At 42.7% G+C, this 23465-nt stretch overlaps 1 protein-coding gene across 1 annotated transcript in view; it reads left to right on the forward strand.

The window, feature by feature from the left end:
* The first annotated feature begins 17553 nt into the window (after positions 1-17553).
* The window catches only part of TMCC3 (transmembrane and coiled-coil domain family 3), a 133449-nt gene continuing 127537 nt past the window's right edge, over positions 17554-23465 (forward strand). Inside the window, exon 1 of the mRNA XM_027732213.2 lies at positions 17554-17616. Coding sequence (XP_027588014.1) covers positions 17605-17616 — 12 coding nt within the window. The 5' untranslated portion in view covers positions 17554-17604. The remainder of the gene's footprint in view (positions 17617-23465) is intronic.

A 23465-nucleotide genomic window follows, 5' to 3' on the forward strand; every position in this document is an offset into this window, starting at 1 on the left:
CTAAACTTTCTTCATCAAATTGTAAAGACGCATAACGCAAGTTAAAAACTGATATTCAAATCAAAATTTCTTGCTTGTTAATTAAAAGCACAAATCACTTAATTTTGATTGGTTTATCCTGCATTACAAACTTGATAAGGCAAAAGAGATTGATTTTGATGTTGCAAACAAGAATTTTTGTTCGTGTGCATGAGTGAAAATAAGAGTTAGTGGCTAATTTTTAACTGGGAATTTAGAGCAGGAGCAATGATCACTGGACAGCTTCACAAATTGCTTCTAAAATCGAAGCTGTTTTGCAATTTGTTCCCATTAAGAAGGATATGCAGCAAACCAGAATTTTAGGAGTCTATCTTTTCTTCATGTAAATTACCCGAAAACTATATCTATAACTTAGTGTAATTTAATCTCTGTAATAACAACAGCAGTTACAAAATCTATTTAAATAATCTGTAGTACAGTTAGCATCGCCTAAACAAATCACAACTCAAGAGACTTCTGGTTTACATTGGTTTATATTGCTAGAATTCATATCTATTTCTTTCTCTTTGTCTATGGTGTCATTTCTTTCCCACTCCTCTAATGGCCTACTCATTTTTCCCTGTGATATACATTTTAAATATTAGTTTTAGGGCAAGTGGTTGTAGGACTATTTTATATCCTTCCTAGCCCAAAGGATTTTTAGTTGATGGAATGGCAATCTATCAAAACACTGCCTGAATGTAACAGATGAAGCCTCATGTGGTCGAGCATTCAGACACAGACCTATTAATAGTTTGCTTCTTAAGGGTAACCATCCATAAAAATCCAGCGAGGCAAAACCAAACTCAGCAATATCTGTGTGTGTCATGCTTCCCTTGTGTCTGGCAGCGTCCAGAGAAAGCAAGAAAACCGTAGCATGTTTTAATTTGAGGCAGCTGTGTTAAAAAAGAAGAGGATTTATTTACCCTGGCCATTGGGGAGTTCATGGAGCTGCTTTACTTTCCAGAGAAACAAGTGAAGTGCACGGTTTTCACAGTACGAGCCTCAGATACACCTCGCTTGCCCGCAACACGGCATTGTTGGCAGAAAGTGGCATTTTTGTTATTTGGCACATCTTAACTTGACCTTGAACATCTCCAGCTTGACCTTCACATTTCTCTGGGACCCCATCTAAGCGTGGCTTGGTCCACTCAGCATAAAGCCACCCTGAGACAGAAACCTCTCTGCCTCTGGCAGGGGAGATCACTTCCGAGTCTCAAACTGAGCCTCGTCACCTTGCACCTACATCAGGTGCCAACTCTTGACAGCGCTCTTGGCCTTCTGGGTATAGCAAAGCTTAATTCCTGGGTGTCCGTGCCCCAAAGAACCCATTAATAGTGTGAATCTAAGCAGCAGAGCTGGTCTGAAAATAGAACCAGAAGCCAACAAGGGAGTTTTGCTACCTTTCTTCTGTTTCATGGACGGGATGAGATGCAGGTGATACCAAGATGCAGGTGACACCAAATGCTGCCCAGCACCTGGGAGTCGTGGTGTCTTCAGAGGTTTCTGCAGCTAGAGTCTGGCCAGGCACTTGGAGAACATGTATCTCCATTCAAAGATTTGCAGCTTTCTGTGAATAACTATTAAAATGGAGGGGAAAATCCCTGCCACTAAAATGAGCTTTACAGATCACAGAGAGGGAGCAATCAAACTTTGAGCAATCAACTTACATTCAGATATTTAACGAGCAAGAAAACAAAAGACAAAGAGTAAAACAAAATTTAGATTTCTTATATTAAAGTGTAAAAATTCAAACTTTATACTTATTTGAAAAAGGAAGAGTAAGAAGAATATCTGGATTTATTTCTTCTAACTTAGAAAAATCTTTCTTCACTAACTCAACATCAACTGTGAGAGTTAAAGCCCATGAGAGACTGATATGAGCTGACACCAACTCAGACACAGGGTTGAGATAAGAGCCATGGGCTGCAGGCCAGGACACAATCTTACCCTGTCTGAAACAGCTCAGTCTGAATGTATGCAGACTGCTTTAATTTTTGTAAATTGTTTTTTAACTATCAGATTAAAGTCTACCCAGCTTTCCTTTAGCTCCTACTATTTAATTTGTATTCTCCTCCAGTGGAATCTGGTTTCATTTTTATAAATAAAATTTTTCCATCTGGGGCTCTGTGTCCTGGAGTGTTGTTGCTGTAAGTACTGACAGCAAAAGTTAGTTTGTGTTTTATCAACTTCAAATTATTTCTAATGGACTTCAAATCGTGGAATTCAAATAATTTCTGATTGATTTTTTTCTGATTGATTTTTTCTTCAAAAAAATTCCTTACACATCTGTTAGTTTAGGATTTGAAAAGCTGATGTTTCCAGGCAGAATCACTTCAAACTGTGCAGCAAATAGCAACATGTCTTTTGACACATTTGAAAGTACAGAGGGCAAAAATTAATTCAGCACCCAACTACTACTTGCTGTAACCAACTATCAGAGCTGAATGAAGAATTAAATTCTCATCAAAGGGGTTGCAAAGCTTGCAGTCAGTCAATAGGTAGGTAGGTGGGTGGGTACCTGTCAGCTCCAGGCTGGGGCCCTGGAGCTGGCTGCAGGCAGCTGGGTGTGTGCACCAGGAAGGGGCTGCTCAGGAGACATCGGCATTGGCCTCTGCCCAGCACCATGTCTGTCTGCTCTGCTCTTCTGCAGTCCTCTGCGCTTATTTGCATCTGTAACAAACAAAACAGAGGCACAGAGATTAATCCCAAATCTAACATCCAGCTTTGCTTAGTAACGGGGGAACCATTGAACTTGGATCTGCATGCGCTGTCCCTGCTGTGGCTCACACAGATCCACAGCAACAACTCTTCCACAGAGCACATATTGTTGGGAAGCGGGTACCTGGCTCTGTTTACCCTTCATCCCCCACAAATCTGTCCTCCTGGCAGCGTGCCAGCCCCTCACTTGGATCCAAACAATTGTTAGAGCATCTATCGAGTTTGTGCTAATAACGGCCTTCATCCCCAGAGCTGGAAAGCTTCTCTGAAGCACAGTCCTCTCTGATGTTTGCCACTTACCACCGCAGCTTAGAAAAGAAAGGACAGCAAATAACTGCTGTGCAACCCACCCCCACAATAGCCACCTCACTGCTACAGCCTCACTGCAACTACAGGGGGCTGGCAGTAGCCCTGCTGCCTACTCACCTGTGCCATGGCTGCAGGCTTGCTTCTGGCAGCTGAAGGAAAGCACAAACTGGTTTTCAAAAAGCAAACACCAAACGTGTCCATCGTGACAAAGCACAGACTGGATTCTCCAAACCCAACCTATGAGCATAATGACATATCTGCAAAAAAAAAGTGATGAGCAGCAAGTAATCTGTGCTGTAACACTTTTCTGATTACATTGAGTAAAAATTTTGTTTCTTCTAAACCCCAAGTGGGTACTTATCTGTGCTTGTAGCTCCTATTAATCAGGATTGTAATTGCTGTTGGTACTCAGAACTAGGGAAACGCAAGCCATAACTGACCATCCATTTGTCTAACTCCACACTGGGCAAAACGAGCACCCTCATGCCACAACCCATAATTCCACAATATAATTACCTTCATGCTCTGCAATTAACAAATTGGCTTCTTGATAGAGAAAGATATCAAGGAAACAAACCACTTCTGTGAGAAACAAAATCTCAGATTCGGGTAATTTCCAATTAGAATTTATTATATAATGAAAGCAAGACAGCGCTGTGGTGTCCAAGCCGAGTCTCTGTGACTCAAGAGGCTTGTCACACCCAAAGCAGGCACAATATTCTGTATTTATTCTCAGCTAATTCATGCATATTCATTATACATAGGCATAAACATTAAACATTGTTATGTCAGGAATTCAACAGATGTTTTTCTTAGACAAAGTTATAAATTCTTAAGAAAGGTGTTATCATCTAGTTAACTAAACAGAGTCTCCTCACTATAAATTTTGTACAAGGTAAAAGGGAGGTAACTTGTTTTATGTTTTTCTAGGGGCCCAATTAAGTTTTACAATTTGTTTTTCTTCTTTCCCTAGGTTATACTGACCTTACGCTGTTTTCTTTTTAATTAGCACGAATCACTCTGTTTGGTTATCACAACTTCTATCATCCACCATAAGATGCCTAGAATCAAGTGTTTAAAAAATGCTTTAGACCAGCAGTTGTATGTTATAACTCATACAAGGCTTTCAGAGAAGACATCATCAGGCATCTAGACAATATCTTTCCTGAGCAGCTTGTCAGCATTAACAAGAAGCTGTGAGCTAATTTGTAAGGCTGTCTTGTCCCCCTTTCTGTCATTCCCTTTCTGTCCATCCCCTCTGCCTCAGTTAAAATAACATTCAAATAAGAATTATCAATTAATACAAACTCTTCTAAGAGAGACAATAGCCTCCTAGATAGGTTTAATAAACACATGTACATTTATACAGACATGTTACACAGGGAATATTTGTGCTTATCAATTGAGTTTGCTCGAACCTATTATTATCTTTTGGTAGCTGTTTAGTTTCAGTATACATTTAGTCTACAGGGGACCTACTCTCACCTCCAGCATTGCCTGAAATTCCCACTTCTCTTAGTCTAATCCCCAAAAGCCATGCCACAGTGGGTCAAAAAATCCCAAGCCCACCGGATGCATAAATGTTTTGTCTCTGCAGTTTAGTGAAGCCTGTAAGAGCACTGAAAAACTTTTTGCTTGCTGTGCTGGATTGTTCAGTTTTTGCTGAGAAGCCCTGCAGTGTTGAGAGCACTGTAGTAATAACCAGTGAGATCCAGGAGCAAACTTCTCCCAGCAAGACATACTGCTTTTACAGAGATGACTGTAGCAAGCAGTGGGAGGCTGGTAAACAGATTTTGTAGTTGTAATCACTTCTAAGGGAAAAGCAGGGGGACTCTCTGCAGGTAAGAGTTTTGCTCCTCTTGAACAGTCGATGGGCTGGTGTTATTACTCAGAGGTGCATCTGCACATCTTTCCAGCTTCCCTTCAGGTTCGTGCATGCTATCGGCCACCTTCCGTCCTGTGTTGCCTCACTCCAGGGGCTGGCACTGCAGTTCTGCATGCTGCCCCTTGTCCACCTCCCCTCATCCACAGCCAAGCGGTTTTGTGCCACCTCTGACTTCCTGCATCTGGCTCTGCCCTCCCTTCTCGTGCCAGTAGCTCTCTGTCTCTCCCCTTCCATCTAGTCCTGCAAGGCTGCCCTTCTGGGTATTAATGCTATGCTCATCACTAGTGGAACTGAGTGCTTAGTGCAAATGCATCAATACAATGTCCAATATAATTAAAGATGGTCTCTCATTTTCTTCCCTCAGACATCCTAACTAACAGGAAGGTTCCATGATTACTTACCAGTATGAAGAAGCAAGAGATGCAAGATTTCCATTTTGTCCTGCTAGCACATCATTCTTGGCCATTTTCCTTTCAGCTATGTGTGACTCTTTTGTTAGCCCAAAGAGACTAGACTTGTTCTTCTACACATCTTCCTCAGTTCCTGAGAAAGAACAAATTCTCTCTAATTGATAGGAATGATAAGAATCATATTTTTTTTCCAAATAAAAAATAAAAATATTAAGCTGTTCTGTATTATTAGCACTTTCACCATCCAATTCTGAACCATCTACTCCCCTGAGACATTTGGCTGTCTGTGTACTTCCTCCGTACTGGTATGCAAATCTTCTCAGCAGGAGCTCCATGACCTTTTGAGGCAATGGTGAGAAGAAGACTAAGTGCTTGCATGCCTAATTTTTCCAGTCAGGGGAACCTGTGAACCGGGGAATATGTTCTCTCAGAGGTGCAACAAGGCTGATGACCTCTGCTGGGAAGAACAGGCCATGGACCAGCATTTGTTCACCACCCCTCTCTGATGACTGTTAATATTTCAACTCATGATAACCTGCTCACAGGCTAATACAGGCTTTACAATGATCGATGACTCACACACAAGTGCTTTTTATTGAGGTAAGTATAGTCAGGGGACTGTTAAGGAAAGATGGAAACTCCTACTCTGCTTTTAGTCTCCTGCCACTCCCATTTTTCTCCATTTATACAGACTCAAGAGCTATACTGGGACTGCATTCCCTGATCATCAGGGATGCTAACTGTCACCTTGATCACCATCAGTTTAAAATCATACCAACAAATGGGAAATTAGAATTAAAATGAAATAAAATCAAAGCCAGAAATCTCATTAGATTCTGCTTCCTGTGATTTTTCCTGTGATGTTAGGTTTCATTGAAAAAGAGGAGGATTTTCCTCTTGCATATGTTTTGTGCTAATTTTTTTAATGTACTTACTTCTTATTGACATCAGAGAAGCTTCAGAGGGTCGCAGGTCTAATTTTTTTCTGCTTTGCAAGGCTGTAGGAAAGCCAGAATGCAGGAAACAGCTAATGTCAAAAATATACCTTGTTTATATATTTAGAGAAAAATTACCCTGCAAAAGGCTTGCTGACTGATAGGGGAGTGTGTGAACTCCTTTCAGAGGCCAGACCAGGGCTGAAAACCCCAGTGAGGCTACTCCAGGCAGCTGTTGAGCAAGCCATAACATTGTGCCATCATAAAAGTGGCAGGATGGCTTTGCACCAGCTGCAGCTGCACATTAATTTACAATTTGTGGCTTTGAAAATACAGTACTTCGTAGTTGCTTGTCAAAATCCACAACTGCATTAAAATATCATGTTCTGTATATCTTCCCCTATTGTGTTAGGCCTTAATTCTTCAGCGGCAGAAGATTTATTTTAATTCTGTTACTCTTGATTCACACTGTCATTCAGAAATTTCTGAAGGAAACCAAATTGCACTGCCTCTGTTTCTGGGATTTTTATCAACACTGGTGTTTCCTCAATAATTGTCTTCCTAATGTCTGAACCCCACGAGGAATTTGGCATCACCGTTATGCAGTTTTTTGCTCTGAAGATAGGATGTGTGTTGCTAACTACTTAACAGAGAACAAGGGTATAGTGCCAAGCAGAAAGTGAAAGGTGCAGACACGAGGGGTATTCAAGTTCCTACAGGTTTTGTATATACTAACATCTGGGTAATGGAGAAAGAATGAATTAATACCTCACCAGGGGATGAGCTGCTTCCGTTGAGCTTCACAATCACTCACGCTGCCTGTCCTGTCCCTGCCCATCGGCCCACGTGTCCCACTGGCCAGTTGGTGTGGGGTGTGAGCCAGCAGGGGGGGCAGGCAGTGAGCACTGGAAGCGGCAGAGATGTCAGGGTGTGTGGAGGAAACAGGATGTGTGATGGGGTCATGGAAGGAAAAAGCTAGAGATGTTTTGATGGGTGCATATGGCCATGGGGGCTTCCCCAGTTCCAGCTCTTGTGCAACAGTGTTTGTATTTACCTATGTTTAACAGCTGGCCTCTTGAAAATAATAAACAAAACCATGAGGCAAATTGTCTCATCATTATGAATTCTCCATGCTCAAGTTACCACACATTTTTATTTAACAGAAAGAAATAGCCTTCTAGGGCTTGACTGAATACCACTGCAGTAGGCACATGACCTTTCCCTGCCCTTCTCCTACCAGCCTACAAGTGCTGAATCAGTTTAGTACCTGCTGCCACAGAGGATTTATATTTACGTTTTTATTCAAAACAAGAAATCATACTTTGTTGTGTAGAGTAACTGCTAAAAACAACAACAACAAAATCCTATGTTAAGAAACATTATATATTGAACTTATGGTTCCAGCATTTGATTTACAATTCAACAGCCAAAATACATAACAACAACCTCTGTGATGGGAATTGATTTCCATATGATGGGTTATATGGAGCAGTAAACATTATGGTACTTGGTTAATTCAACGCAGCCATCCATGACTTTCCATTTTGCTCTGCGTAGCCTATATACTACTCACAGCACACCCTGTTGAGTTAACAGATAGGAAAATGACAGCTAAATGAAAGTCATCTTTTTAGTATCTCACTTCTGAGTGCGCTGGCTTTCAGTCTTCGATCTGGTCACAGTTTACATTACAGAGCTTTAAATGGAGATTATCTTGACGAAAGCCTTTTCGCGTCTGAGAGATTCCAATTTTGTATTGAAATACCAGATGTCACCCTGAGATTTCATATATTCTTTCATTCGAATTGATGACAGACAAACTGTTTGATTTGACACTGTGCACTGAAGTTATATTTTTTCCATGCTGTGTGCTAAAGATCACTTTAAAAACCTGTCAGTATATGCCTGACACCTTTATTTCGACTTGGTAATCAAGCAACCTGACTTGTCTGAATGGCTCTGGAAGATGTCATATGTTCTTTGCCAATTTTTTTCTGTATACTCTTATTACTCCTAGTATTTAAAATAGTCTTTGTTCTGTAAGAAGGGAACTGGCTTCAATTATTGGCTGTGGGAGGATTATTGAGTGCAAGGGATATTCTTGCTACTTATTTTAAGTAAATTTACCTAATTTGTCATAAAAGAACCCTGCCATAGGAAAAGTAGAATTAAACAACTTGCCAACAGTGGAGCTAGGCACTGAGTGTCTTATGTGTGAGTAGCCACCAAAAGGAACATAAACTGGGAAAAGCAGAGCAATACTTCTCCACTTGTTCTGAGTGCCATTTTCCCAAGCCCTTACTGCTATCAAAAGTAGGTCATTATTACGACTTTGAAGTGCCTCATGTTGTGTCATATTTATAGTTTGGTGTGGATTTACACACCTGTAGGACTGTTGAGACCTATGCTCTGTATGATAATTTGTAACAAGACAAGACCTGCCTCCCAGCATATTCTTCATGTGGACAAGATATTGCTAGTGGATTGGGAAGGAATACAGTGAACAACATTTCTAAACTGCATTTCTTCTACAGAGATGGTGGAAAGCAATGCTGTGACAGAAAGTAATTTCAGAACAGTATGGTGCAAATGCAAGAAATCATTTCAACATGTAGTAAATTTTAAGCAATTTAAGTAAGTGATTAAGGGACTAAAGGATATTATTTAATGCTTTCCTGAGTCAGGACTAATATTTGGTCATTTAAATAAAATTAAGAATTCTGTAAGCTCAGCCAGAATGGAAAACTGAAGGCAAAACCCAGTCTGATAAAAGATCTACAGCCGAGGCAGCCTTCCAGAGGTCAGGCACTCTTAAATGTCACTGAAGTTAAGAGATGCAAAATATTTCCTGGATGCACCAGCACTGTATCTGAGTTAGCCAACTCTGGGAAAGGCTGGGCTTATTTTTACAGCAGCTGGGGGGAGAATAACTATGTGAGGAGCAGGTAAAGTCAAATGCAAACATATTTTTGTATCCTTCTTTAGAAAATCTACAGGCTTGAACTGGAACAGCAGTTACTGAAATTGCTACAAACTCAGCTCGGTTTGCTGAGTTCAGTGACATATATCTCCTAAGTAGCCATCATTCCATGAAAACGTTGGAGGGGAATATAAGTTCTGGTTAAGCCTGTTTCTTTAGCCACAGGAAAATGTATTTCCATTAATTCTGCTCTGCTCTATGTGGCTGGGTATTTTTTTCCTTTCAATAGGTTTCTGCTCCTTGAGCTTACTCACGCATCAAAATACACGCATATGTGGTTCCCTCGCTCTATATTTGCTTTAATAATAACTGCTGGATACTGGTATTACAGCCCTTGCTGTAATAAATATGATCTCATGCCTAGAGGATTATTTTGAAATAGCGATACTGAATGAATATGTTTGCTATTGTTGTCTTTTCTGTGGAAAGTTATCTTTCTAGTATCAACTCTCTTACATTCCAGTTTAGTTCTTTTACTAAAAGCTATCTATCTAGTCCTCTCTGTCAATCTGTTGTTTAAAATGTACCAAAATAACAACACTGTAACCGGCTATCAAGCTACAATATTTTCATATTTGTCTTTCCTACTAATAGACTTGAAGTACAGGTTTTATATGCAATGTGCGGCTTGTTTAACAAAGCTGAACTCTTCTCAAGTGAAAATATCTCCATGTAAAATTTTCAGCTCCCCTGCAACAGCCTACGGAGGCAGAAAACACAGTTTCGTAATCTTTACTGTCCTGAAACACTTGATTCCTGACTACTAGGCAATTTGTTAACTCATCTAATTCAAATATGCAAAAGGATGAGTAAGCAATAAACCATTTCAAATCAATCCATCTGGCAGTAGGTAAAATAGCTATAATGAACAGCATGTTTAGAGAGCATGTCTCCTACTCAGTCTAGACATTTGCAGGATTCGGGCCATGGATGTCACAGGTTGTCTAAGAAGCATTAGATCCAAGGAGACGACTGAATGTGAAAGGGGAGTTTTTGAGGATAATTTATGATGATGGATGTTTGCTGTTTATGCAACACTTCATTAGCTAAGTCAGTCTGGCTAGCGCTCCTGGGACTTCTCTGCTTTCCCTACTGCTTGCTGATGGCCATTTGCTCTGAGTTCATAGGTGAGTGACCACAAACACATGTTTTCAGATGTATGATTTATTTTATGATGATGTTGAGGTTTAACCCCAGACGGCAACTGAGCCCCGCTCAGCCACTTGCTCGCTCACCCCCTGGTGAGATGGGGGAGAGAATCAGAAAACTCATGGGTTGAGATAAAGACAGTTTAATAGGTAAAGCAAAAGCTATGCATACAAGCAAAGCAGAACAAGGAATTGAATAAGTGCTTCCTGTGGGCAGGCAGGTGTACAGCCATCTCCAGGAGAGCAGGGCTCCATCACACACAACAGTTATTGGGAAGATGAATGCCATCACCCCTTCCTCCTCCTTCTTCCCCCGGACTGATACACTGAGCATGATGCCATACAGTATGGAATATCCCTTTGGTCAGTGGTGTCAGCTGTCCCGGCTGTATTGCCTCCCAACATCTTGTGCACGCTCAGACTCCTCGCTGGTAGGGTGGTATGAGAAGTAGAAAAGGCCTTGATGCTGTGTAAGCACTGATCAATAATTGCTAAAATGTCCCTGTGTTATCAACACTGTTCCCAGCACAAATCCAAAATACAACCCCATACTAGCTCCTGTGGAGAAAATTAACTCTATCCCAGCCAAAACCAGTACAGATGACTGAGGAATGCATGAGGCATCTGTTTTGGAGCTGTTAGAACTTGCCATATTCTTCGGTATATAAGCTGGAAAGAATATATTGTAGTATTTCCCTCTGCTGCAGACAAAGCAAAGACACAATCTATTGAGTTTCTGTTTTAAATACGGCAATTTTATTCTGACTTGAGATACTCTAGGACCTAACAAGATCCTAAGTTCATTCCCAAAATGAGAAACTTTCTTTGCCTCAGCCAATGCTATCAGCATAATATCTCGGTATTACAAATCTGGATCAGCATCATGTGTTCATAAATAATAGCAGGATTTGGCTTTGTGTATGTAAAATTATTAGGCAAATCAGTAGTAACAGCAAAAGAACTCAGTAGCTGTATGAAAAGTGAAAACATTTGCACTTCCCACAATGACAGAAGATATTAATATGTCAGCAGAATGGACTGAGCCTAGAACATGCCCTCTCATTTGGAGTTAGTACCACATCTGCCAACATCCTGACTCGCATGAGAAACACTGAGGTCTTACCATAACATAGACTGTCGCAATTTTACTGCTTTAAATCTTGCTATTGAAACACGTTCAGTTGGTTTTCAAAAAGTTTAGTTAAATAATGCTTATATTAGACTTGACTGTAGGTTGATCTGAAATTCAGTAATTTATGTCACTATAATTTTCTATGTACCTGTAAGAACCACAAACCAGAGATCATTTTTCTACATTCAGTATGAAGAAGACAACTGGGTTGATGCTCACATTTTATTTTGTGTTTGTGCATATAGTATTTCTATCATGGGCCTTGTGAGCAGAGAGCTACTTCCTTTCTTCTGTGGACTGTCTCATAGCTTTAAATTGACAGCTCCTGGGGGAGAAAGACAGCATGTGACATGTGTACGGAATCCAAGATTGATAAGGGTATGCTTTCATTCATTATAATAACTAAGAAGGAGTAAAGATTGACAGTTCAATCACTCATTAATAGAGAGTGACTTTAGTCCCATTCATGAAAGCGCTGTCAGATTCTAAAACATTTTAAAAGGATATTATTATTATTATTATTGAAGTTTGATTTAGTACTTTCCTCTCATGTAACAGTGTAGAAAAACCTTCATCAATAAACAGAATTTTAATTAGTCTGAAAACTACCCCAAAATTACTTATCTCTTTCAGTTTTTGGAGGTTTTTTTAGTTGTTGGGAAATACCTTTTCTGCTTACAGACTGACAAGAACCAGGACTTAAATAAATGCTCACTGTAGTTTAACAGGTTGCTAAACCTCAGCAGAGCCACAGGAGTAATTCACCATTTCAGACAAGAGAGGATCAAACGAAGTTATGTTACTTTTAATTTGCCTTGGATGGAGGTCTCTGACTCACACTGACTGAATTAAAACATTAATGACAGAGATTAAAGACAAAGTCCACTGTGAAGGACTTGGCAGAGCAGTCAAGCCTTGTCTCGTTGGTCACTGAGGGAAGTCAATGTTGACAGTGGCTTAGTGCCTTTCGCAGGCTACCGAGATGTAACTTGTGTGAGAGCAGCCTGGACACCTCTGTGGCGGGATGGGCAGTACCAGCTCACGGAAAAGAAAATCCCAACACAAACTGTCTTAACATGCACGCAGGGTAAAGGAGGAAATCACACAATCATGTAAAGTCTTTTCCTCTGTTATAAGTATTCCTTTTCCAATTCCTTTGAAGACCTCTTCACGCTTTCTCTCCCAAAGCAAGATTTAGTTAGATTTGATCAGTTTCACACTCATTTCTTTCCTTGATTTCACTGTCAAATGGGATTGATTTGTCAGTTTGTCTTATTGTCTGTTCATGTTCTACAGCAAGATGTCAATCTCCCAGTCCTAAGAAACTTACAGGTTTTTTTTGGCAGTGAGTGAATTGCATTTTTTCATGGTTTGGCGTAAAAATGATTGTTCTCATTCTTGTGTTGACTGATTAGGTGAAGGGCAGACACAGACAATCTCGTTGTTTAAAAAAAGCCCACCTCTTGCTTCAGCTGATTGGGTGGAGAGAAGATTTTGTTCCCATAGCAACATTTTGCATCCAAACCTGCAGAAATGAGGCTGGCTAGAGGCATTTCAAATATGCTGCATTTAAAGAGCGGGTTGTGCTCTACAATGTGTTTTCATTTTTGCATCTGACAGAATTATTATTATTATTATTAAGAATTATTACGGTAAATATTCCAGAGAAAGAAAAAGAAAAATCTTTGCATCTCCATGTGTGAAACTGGAGCCTGCTGATACTGGGTGTGCTACAAAGCACGGCTTGAACTGCTCTTGTAGAATGCTCTGTACTATCAGTTGTCTGAAAAGACACCACAACTTTAAGTAAAAACCAGTCCAAAGATCAGATGTCACTTTTGCAGAAGTTCTTCTGGTACCTTCAGTGGAGACAACACCACTGAGCATGATGTTTGGAGGGAACTGGCTAGTAGGCTGAGGAAGAGTAAAACCCATGAGGCAAGTTGTATGCCAGAGGAGTGGGGCAGCACTAGGGGAGGAGCTGTTGGATTCTTGCAGAAGTGGCAGGTAGGATGAAGAAGAAAAAAAATCTTTCCTAATACAAGGAGCTGCTAAGTGAAGACACCATTGCACAAAGAACGGAGGATAAAAGTAATTTATGTTTTGGGTTTTTTCGCCATGTAAGGGCAGATCATGTAGTAGCAGGGGTAATTTTTGTGGGAATTGGACGTCAATGACAGAGGGATGAGTCAAGGAATGCATTTCACTTCAGGACTTTTGATTCATTTGTGAAAAACTGGGAAACAAGGACAGAGCAGAAGAAATTTGTAGTAATCCTTAAGGTAGATGATACAAACTGGCCCTACCTCTTTGGCTTCCATCCAGCGGTGTGTCTCCAGACAGACCCTCTCAATCAGCACAAGCCTTGTTTAGGCAGAACTGGGAGATGCCACGTATTTATCCAGGATTTCACTTTGGGAGACACATAGCTTGGTGGGACAGTACATGTTAGAAGCACAGTGGTCTGGTCTAGGAAAAAATGATGAATTCATCCAGGAGGACAGAAATGCCAAGAAAATGCACACATAGAGTCATTGTTAGAATATTTTAAGTATTATATATTATATTATTATACAGTGATACTTTATTGGGAAATTGAGTTACCTTTTCTCTCTGTCTGCCTTTGGGCACTGATAAGCAAAGTAATGACATTAGGAATAACAAAAAGTTGGTATTATTGGCAAACACCTTAGTGGGAACAAGTTGAGAGCATTGTAGCATGGCACCATTCAGCTGGTAACATAAAACTGTAAAACGATCCAAATATAAGAAAGCAGTAAATTGTTATCTAAGGCTTTTTGGGGGAAGGAAATATGGACAGATTGATTTCAGAAGTTTTGTGGAAGAGAACTCACACCAAAAAATAGGAATGAAAGTCAGAGGAAATACGAAGCAGGTGCGGTCACGCTGAATGCAGGTTGCTCTTCAGTTATCCAGGCTTCATCTGAACTGACCAGCATGGGCTGGAATTCCCACCTATTGTGTTCTGATAAAGTGGCATTATTGCATGTGACTAAAGGTCTTTGAAGATGAGCAAACTAACACAGCTTTGTCAAAACAAGCTTGGAAAAAATTGTACAATACTTGTCAGTCATAACTTTTATTAGAGGGTTTTTGGAGGAGGAAACATGTTTTTGTACAAGGTCTGTTCCTGGAGATCATGGATTGATCCCACCAAATCATGCATTGCTTCATGTCCAGACTTCCTCCAAAGATGTCTGGTATTGAACAAGCATGGTAACTGGGCTAAAACTGTAGGAGAGAAGGGGCACACAAAGTGATGTAAGAGTGAATGTACTGAGGAAGAACACAGAGAGAGCTTTATGGCTCCAGAGGGGTAGGAGAAAGGGTGAGTGCCAAGAGCCCTGCAGTCATAATAACTGATAAAAATCACAGCATCCCCCCCCTCCCCATATTGATGGGATGAAAGAGTGGAAACACAAGCAATTATGATGCCCCGAAATGATGTTATCTCAGACAAGACAAGACAACTCAGCAAATTTAATTATTTGCTGCTGTTTGGCCAGATGGCCTGGATTTGAATCAAAAATCCCTGCCCACCACATTTCTCGATAGGTCTGGATTCCAAAACTTTCATCTACCTTAAAATGCTTATGTTTTCAACATAAAGTGACATACTTAAACTTTTATAGCTCTAGAAAAAAATGCAGAAGTCAACAGTGCAAGAAGGAGGCAGCAGTATTCCTTCTGTTCTGAGAAAGCAAATGAAAAGCATACACTGAGGTGAGTTATCTAATACAGATTTGGACATCAGGATCTACCTCCAGGGCAAATGACTCAGCCCTGCATTCTGAGAGACAAAAGCTCTGGCCTTGAGATGGGAACCAGATTTCCACAACCTGTTGTAAGAGATCCCAAGGAGGCTGTTCTACGAAAAACTCATTCAGTTGCTGACCTTAGCTACTTTCTGGCTCATCAGGAAATGAAACCTGTTCCGAGGTGCTGAATCCTCCTAATGGATAAAAAGCTAAGGTACCAAGCACTAAAGTTTGGAGTACTCTAAGAACACCATACCTGTAATATAAGCATTGCAACACCTGAATATCAGGATTCCAACTCTCTTTTAATCATACTCAAAGAATTTCTTCAGAAAAGAAGTTATTGCAGAGCACATACATTTTCATGAGTGTAATTACAGAGAAAACAAGCCAAATACCCAAAGCAGATTCCCATATGTCTATGGTCTAGGATTATTCCTGATGTTCTTATTCTTCATTATTATCCCATTTCACTTATAGGTAAACTACTAGTTGTATGAAGCTTACACAATCAAACCTTATGCAAGCAGGACACGTGCACTTCAGTGAGAAATGTCTGGAAGAAAGGAAAGCCATTTGAGAGTCTGTCACAGCCGGGGTGACAGCAGGTGCATTAAGAGGGATGTGTCTTGCAGCGTTTTACACTGGGCAATGGACAAGAAGAGTCAATGACTGTAGCAGACAGTATTCCTGGAAACACCGCTGTTTTCTGTGCATAGTCATTTACAGTGACTCTGAAAATATCATACCTGTAATAGAGAAATTTTGACAAAATGACAGGTTCCTCATTTTCAAGAGAAAAAGAAGAGGTAACCTGAAGCAAGCAAATAGAAGCACAACTGAAGTCTGTATAATCAGACCTGAGACAGGAGAAGTAACTAACAACCAGCATCATGAGATACAAATTAACATGCTAATCGGAGTCCAGCAAATCTGAGCCCAATAGCTGTCACTGACCACTGCTTAACCATAACCAACACAAAAAAAAAAGTCATGCAGGTTCCACTCAAGTGACCCCCCCTCCATTTTAGCACCTTAACACAACATTGCACTGAGTGATACCTTACACCATAAGATCAAAAGCAAAAGGATTTGACTCAGCACCACAAACTTGATGGTCAAATTTGATGGCTGAGTACTGTGGTGTGGCTCCCAGCTCTCCATGACAGAAGATTAGGAACTTGGTATTAACCTGCCATCTGTTGCTTCAGCTAAACTGCTCCTGTCAAACTAAGTCCAAGTGGGATGACAGTTTGCTCTAACTTTTTTCTCTGCTTTTCACTTACTAACTAGCTTGCTAGAAATTATTTTACCATGGGTTGCTATATGCTTACAGGACTGAAGTTTCATGAAAAAGTATTTGAAGAATGTACCAGAACACAGGGAAAACTTAAAATAATGGGTTGCCTTAAGATTAGCCACATGCTTCAAACTCTGAAATGTGTAGTCCTCTCCTCCCAAGACACAACACAACCTGCTGCTCCGTTGCCCGCGTTCAGCTGCCGGGCACACAGGCTCATCCTGGGTGTGTGTGTGCAGATGTAACATGCCCACGATTCACCTCCACACACCGGACAGCAGGAGCCCTGGGTTTTTCATTTAACATTAATACAGAAAGCACGCTATAATTAGCAATAAATACTTTTAAGATCGGATTCTATTTTAACTTGAGAACAGCTTGTCGCTCTAACGATGTACTACAGCTTTCAGGAAAAGTAAATTGTTGCTGGAATAGGTGTAATTTGCTTCGGGTGGGACTTGCTTCGTTACGGAAAGCTGGAGCACTGTGCTCACGTACAGAGCACCAAAGCAGCGTCGTCCGAGTGCCTTCCCACGGGCGGATCTGGCCGGGGCGACGGAGCTATCCAGCTCGGCTTCTCCTGGCTCCTCAGGGGGAGCAGCCCCAGCCCTGCCCTGCCCTGCCCTGCTCTGGCCCGGACCGGGCAGCGCTGAGGAGCGAGCGCTGCTTCCCGCGGGGGGCTCCCCACAGTTCTCGGGGCGCCCACGCGCCGTGACCGGGAGCCGCCCGGAGCCAGGCGCTCGCTCCCCGGCCCCCTCCTCGGGCACGGCTGCCCCGGCCGCGGGCAGCGGGGACGGGCGGGGGCCGCGGCCGGGGAAGGGGCCGGGCGGCGGGGGCGGGTGGGCCCGGCCCCCCCCGCGGCCGCGCTGCCTCGTGGCGGGCGCGGCCGTTGCGCCGCCGCTCAGTGCGGGCAGGCGGGCGGCACGGGCGGAGGGGCCGCGGCGCCGTGAGGGGCGGGAGAGCGCGGCGCCGAGCGCTGCCCCCAGCATGCTGCGGAAGGTAAGCACCGCAAACACGGGCAAGGGGCCGCCGCCCGGACCCGGGAGCCCCCCGGGGGAGGCCGGACGGGGCGGGGAGCGGGGCAGCGCCGGCCGTGCCGGGGCCCCGCCAGGGGGCGCCGCGGCGCCGAGCGGTGCCCGCGGGGCAGTTGCGCGGGTCGGGGCAGGCGGGGCGGGCGCGGTGCGAGGGGCGCGGCCCGAGGGGAGCGCCGGGGCCGGGCAAACTTTGCCTCCCCGGGTGGGCCGCGCTCCGGCCGGAGTTGCAATGGATGCCGGCGGCGGCGGAGAGCCGGGGCGCGGGGTGTCCCCGCAGGCCGCCGCCGCTGGCTGCGAAGGCGGCTGCGGCGGCGCGGGGCGGGAGCGGGAGCCGCCCGGGGCTGCGGGCGGGAGCACCGGGCGTGCGGCGGGGCGGGCGACCGGGGCTCCCCCTGCCGCTATTGTTCCCTGCGCGGCGGCAGACGATCCCGTGGCCGCGAGATCTCGGGCACGGAGAGACTCGTGCCAAGGGAAGAGCTTTCCATCCACACGAGGCAGCGGCGCCAGTGGTGCCGTGAGCAGGCGAACGCAAGTCTCTCCTGACTGGTGAAGGCACTGCTAAAGACCCGAAGGTCTGAGCCGAGGGCAGCGTGGCTACCCAATAGCCCTAGATCCCACTCTGGAGCTGCAGCCGAAGGCTGTTATAGTCAGTAAGGATCCTTTCCCTGGCAATCCAGCTCCAATCACAATTCTCACTGCTCCTTCCAAAAGGCAAGGTTTCCCTCTAGGTGCACCTGGGCTGCTGAAACTGGCTGTAACAGGAAAGTGCCAGTGTAGAAAGCACATTATCAAAAGAGCTGCTCAGGCATCTTGTCCCGCTGTTGTTCCTGTCTTGCTCCCGTTTTGTGTGATCTTTCCGAATTTTGTTGTTACACCCTTAGGCCCCTTAGCCTAAGTGTGCGATAGCTCAAACAACTGGAGTTGCAAGACATCTCTCAAAATTCATGATAAAAGACATGGGAAATCTCTACCCTTGCTGCATGGCGAAGGAGGTCGTTGAGTCTGGGGTCCTCAGAGCTGCTGAGCCACTGATCTGGGCTCCGACGGCTGTGCTTGGTTTGGCGGAGCCTGAGCAACACAGAACAAACAAGATGATTTAGGATTTTTCTTTGTTCTGGGGAGGAACCCTCCATCTAACTGGACTTAGCCTGATATTGCTAATGCCTTTTACAAATATCCCAAAACAGTCTTTTACACTTAGTGTTAATTACTGTGTGCTTATTATACAATTTGGACAAGCTGTTTAAGAGAAACTGATTAATTTTATCCTCTCATTGTGAATAATGTGGAACAAATGTTTTATTTGAATTTTACCTTCTTTCATTGCTCATCATACTCTGCTTACAAGGAGTGGGAGTGCAGGGATAGTCAAGATATGAAATTAAGAGTTTATTGAAGGGCAAAATGACCTTGGGGATTGTGGATACAAGGTATTTGAGCCTTGTTTCTTTTTCATACCTAATTCTGGGGCTGCTTAGGGGCCGAATTGGGGCTTGAAGGCTGGTTTACACTGGCAGCCTGTTTTGTGCTGCACGTTCATGAGCCATCCATTGCAGACTGACCTCTGTGTGAATTATGGGCCACCTGCACTAAATTCCTCTGCTGTACACAAGAATTAGAGCAGTGCCAAGAGAAGTTAAACTAAGCTAACTTTAGCTTTAAAGTAATAAGGTGTTACCTAAAAATCTTAGCACTAATGAAGGCTCTGTGACAAATCATCTGAGAAAGGAAATCTTTTAGGCAAATGGAGCAAGAAATAAAAAGAAACACAATTGCAGCCCTCACTTTGCGTCAGGAGTGCTCCAATCCTACTTTAGGCATCCCGTTGGACAGCCTTCTGCACTGAGTTCAAAGATCAGGTCCTTAGCATGTCTTGGAAAAACAGTAGTCATGGGGTCAACCAACAGTTAAAATTAATTTCATGTCATGGCTCTCTAGGGTGGAGTATGAAACCTCAGCATTGATTGCTTTATCTCCTCTTTTTTCTCTGCTGTTACAGAGGATTTTCTAGCATTTCTGTCTTAGGATCTCATTTTTTGCTTTTTATTTGTCAGAAAGGGAAGATAAAACAGGGAGAAACCCCTGGTTTTCTTTTATTCTCCCTGTCATGTGATTTTTATGGCCAATAAGAAGAAGCCTAACATTTGAGACCCCTCTGATTTGCTGTCAGTAAATGCAGTTTATGTTTCAGCGACTAATAAATAAATAAAAAATAAATAAATAAAACTGGAGAGGACTGGGCCACTGAGATAAAAAGCTCAAGCTCTTGGGATGGGTCAAAATAGTTAAATCTACACTTTCCATTTGGATCAAATTTTACAGTGCCATCTGCACTCATAAAGAAGCAATAAGTAAAAGAGTTGTTTTGGATGTCTCATAAACATAATAAAAACTCGGGGTTTGTTGCTGGAGATGTGAAATAATGTCCCTGTACTTTCTGTTGGAGGTGTACTGAATTTCAACTCTAATATAGAGAAATTAGACCTATGAGGATGAGTGGAATTAGTGAAATGTTAGAGCCCCGAGGGAGCTGCTGTTGAGTTGTGTGGATGAGGTGGACTTTCCCGAAGCTGAGCCCTTGGCTACTCAGGTGAGCTGATCTCTCCAAGGAACCTGCCCCATGCTTCAGTCACTGAAATGGGATGAAGTCCTTCAGGCGCTGGTGACCTGAAGCCAGCAGTCGTATGCAGAGGCTGGCAGTCCTGTAGTTTCAAGAGTGACACAGTGATGCTCTGTGCAACCTCCTCTGCACTTTTGCTCATCAGTGCAGAAGCACATCTTAGACAGATGATCCTCCCTGTGTTCCTCAGGTCCCTGCTGTAGTCCGTGGAGGAAAGCAGAGCAGTTCAGGGTGAGATCTGGTGCTGTATGCATCAGGGCTGTGCAGTATGGCAGAGAGACCACCACAGACAGGGAAGGATGGGCAGTAGCAATGCTCTGCTAGCCTGCTGCTTCTGGGATTCTCTGCTGAGCCTGGAGCCTAGCTCAGCAGCTCTTACCAAGTGCCTGCCTCTGCCTACCACCCTTTCTGGCCCCTCCAGCTACATATGTCCAACCTGTTCTTCACAAAGGGAGAGCTTTCTGAAGTCCTCTGAGTACTAGTGGGGTCAATGATTACTAATTATCCTAACACCACATTTGAGATACTTTGTAGGCATTTCATATCCTTCCAGAGTCTCCCCCCTTTCTTGTCTCTACATACTCTTTTCAGACTTCAGAAACGTGATGGTTGTGTGTACAGAGCTTCCTGGCCACCTCTGCTTCTCCTCGCTCTTCAAGCTGTTCCAAATAGTTCGAGAGAACATAGGCATTTCCAAGTACTTTCTTGCTTGTAAGAACACTGTTGTGTAGTATCTGGATATGTAGCTAATGCCAGCTGAGGTTGGTTCACTTGATTTTGTTCCACGGGAAAGATCTGATTCTTTTTCTTCTGTATGCCCCCTCTTTTCACTCAGTTTTGTATTAGTAAAAAAATACTAAGTATAAGCAGGAAGAAAATCCCTGAAGTTGTTTCCTATTTTTTCATCCCTCCTCCTTCCTGATCATTCAAATAAAATAGATTGGCACTGTAGTTAATGGAGATAAGCTGTCTATTAGACATTGCAGGAATGCAGTAACAGAGAGGGTAGACTACCTTTCTAGGTAACAGATGGAAAGCCAGTTCTCCAAACCTCAACAATCTCATCTCTTTGGACTTGTTTTTCTCAACTTCTCTTGCCAGATGACCTACCTGTTTTAATTGACTGTATTAGGAGCTAATTTATTTGGTCTCAGCAATCTTTCATCAGATCACCGAAGTACATATTAGATATAAGTTCCCATTTGTGTCTGCTTTTATTATCTTTTTGAATACCAGCTCTGTGTACCGTGTTAATTTTCACTAGGGTAAACAAATTCACATGTCAAATACCGCTGTGTTATTTCTTCAGGCAAGATGTACCAACACTTGGAAATTAATGAAAATCAAACACATCAGCAAGAAATTAGTATTTAGGGACAACAAAAAGAAAAAATTGGTATGAGCAGAATATACTGAAAATCCAGACTGGGTTAAAAAAATGTGTAATGAAGATAAAATTGTGTGCTACTTCTGTTTTTATTATATATCATTTAATGCTCTTAGGTGGGTTCCGGCTCTGATGCTCAGTAGTCAGTAACTACTCTTACAAGTACTAATGGTTAGGGAAAGGAAACAGCCTGGCTTGTTAATGTTCTCTTTAATTCCTAAGGTAGTGAGGAGGGACAAATATACATTGACAGGTACAGGACAGTGCTGCATCTTGCTATAAAATTTACTCACCAGGTGCCAGGTGTTTGAGGAGAATGAAAGCCTTATTTTTAAGCAAGTTGTCATTGTCTGGTCTTGTTGGGCAAAACTGCACATTCTGGGACGGTTTGGGCTAATGGGAGTGGGTGTCACCATAGCTCTTCTGGGGAAAATATGTGCCCTTTTGGTATCTTTAGTTGTTCAGAGATTGTCTTCAAATAGTATATAACACTGTCAGTCAAAGACTAAATTTCAGGGTTGAGGTAATAATGAGATTTTCTTTTTCAGCTATTTTAGAGGCTCTACTATTTTGACTACCCTCAGGGAATATAAAATGTGTTAGCAGTTAAATCCATGACAACAGATAACTTACTTAAGCATTAGATTTAGCTGAGTTAACAGGCAGTCAATTTAACTGCCTAAGACACAGGCCATGCTGGCATGAGGAAACACTGAATAAATCCTTGCTCCAAACACACCAGAGTAGGGGTTCAAACAGGGGTCTCTCACCTTTGGGAGAAACAGGACAGACAGATGGAGATTTCTTCTACACTTGGACAGGCTGTGACTGGGGTGGGTTTAAGTGGATTTTACTGAATTTGTAGTGAATTTAGGTGCCTGTAGATGTTTAAGTGTCTAAAAGATCACATGATATGCAATTGAGGATTTCAGTGGGACATGAGCTTTGGTTTTGAAGGACTAAAGAGGATTTTCTGCCTTTACCTCAAGCACTCCTATTTGCTAAGGAGTTCATCTTTCCCACTGCTGCTTCTACTGATTTTTTTCCTGCAATTCAACCAATTAGCAGTAGGATCCATCTCTGCCAACAATGTCTGTGATGCAAATATGGACCAAAATGAAGTAGATATTTTCCAGTGCTTGAAAAGGCTTGAAAGTAGCAAAGGTATAAAGGGGACCAAGGCAATGAAACTGAGACTTCAGGCTCAGTGGTGGTGTGTGCTGTGGCAGGCAATAGATGATGGAAGGTTAATTCATTCTGGTCAGCAATGTAAACTAGGATGTTTAAAAGATAAGGTGGAATTTTTGCAGTTTTGGGGGTCTTAAGTTGGAAGTGTCATTGTGGTATAAAGAAATGTCAATGGGATTTCTCAGATATATTTACCGTCTACTTAAAATCTCTGTCCTAAAATTTATTTTCTTGAGATTCTAGAATAAAATCCTTTGAGGTTGGACAATAAGGAATCAAAATGTAATGGGAAGTCTACAAGGTTTATGTATCAAAGTCCCTGTGTTCACTTTTCAAAATGGCATTTAAATGGCTGATGTGCTTTTAACTGTCTTTCTTACTGGTCATATTTTTATCTGCCACCTCTGTTGGTAAGCAGAGAGGAGAGCAAGGCATAAGTGACACAGGGAGGAAGAATCAGAGAGTGAGTAATTATTCATTGTCTCTGTCAGCAAAAGAACTGTGCCCAAATGAAACCATCAGCCCCCCCCCAGGTTCAGAGCAGAAGGATAGACTCCTCATTTAGCTGTGAGATTCCTGGCCTTCCTGGCCATTGGGTGTTGGGGAGAGCATGAGTTTC

Source organism: Pipra filicauda, unplaced genomic scaffold, assembly GCF_003945595.2.
Source record: "Pipra filicauda isolate LSUMZ 115617 unplaced genomic scaffold, ASM394559v2 scaffold132_size2486313_pilon, whole genome shotgun sequence".
Classification (NCBI taxonomy): Eukaryota; Metazoa; Chordata; class Aves; order Passeriformes; family Pipridae; genus Pipra; species Pipra filicauda.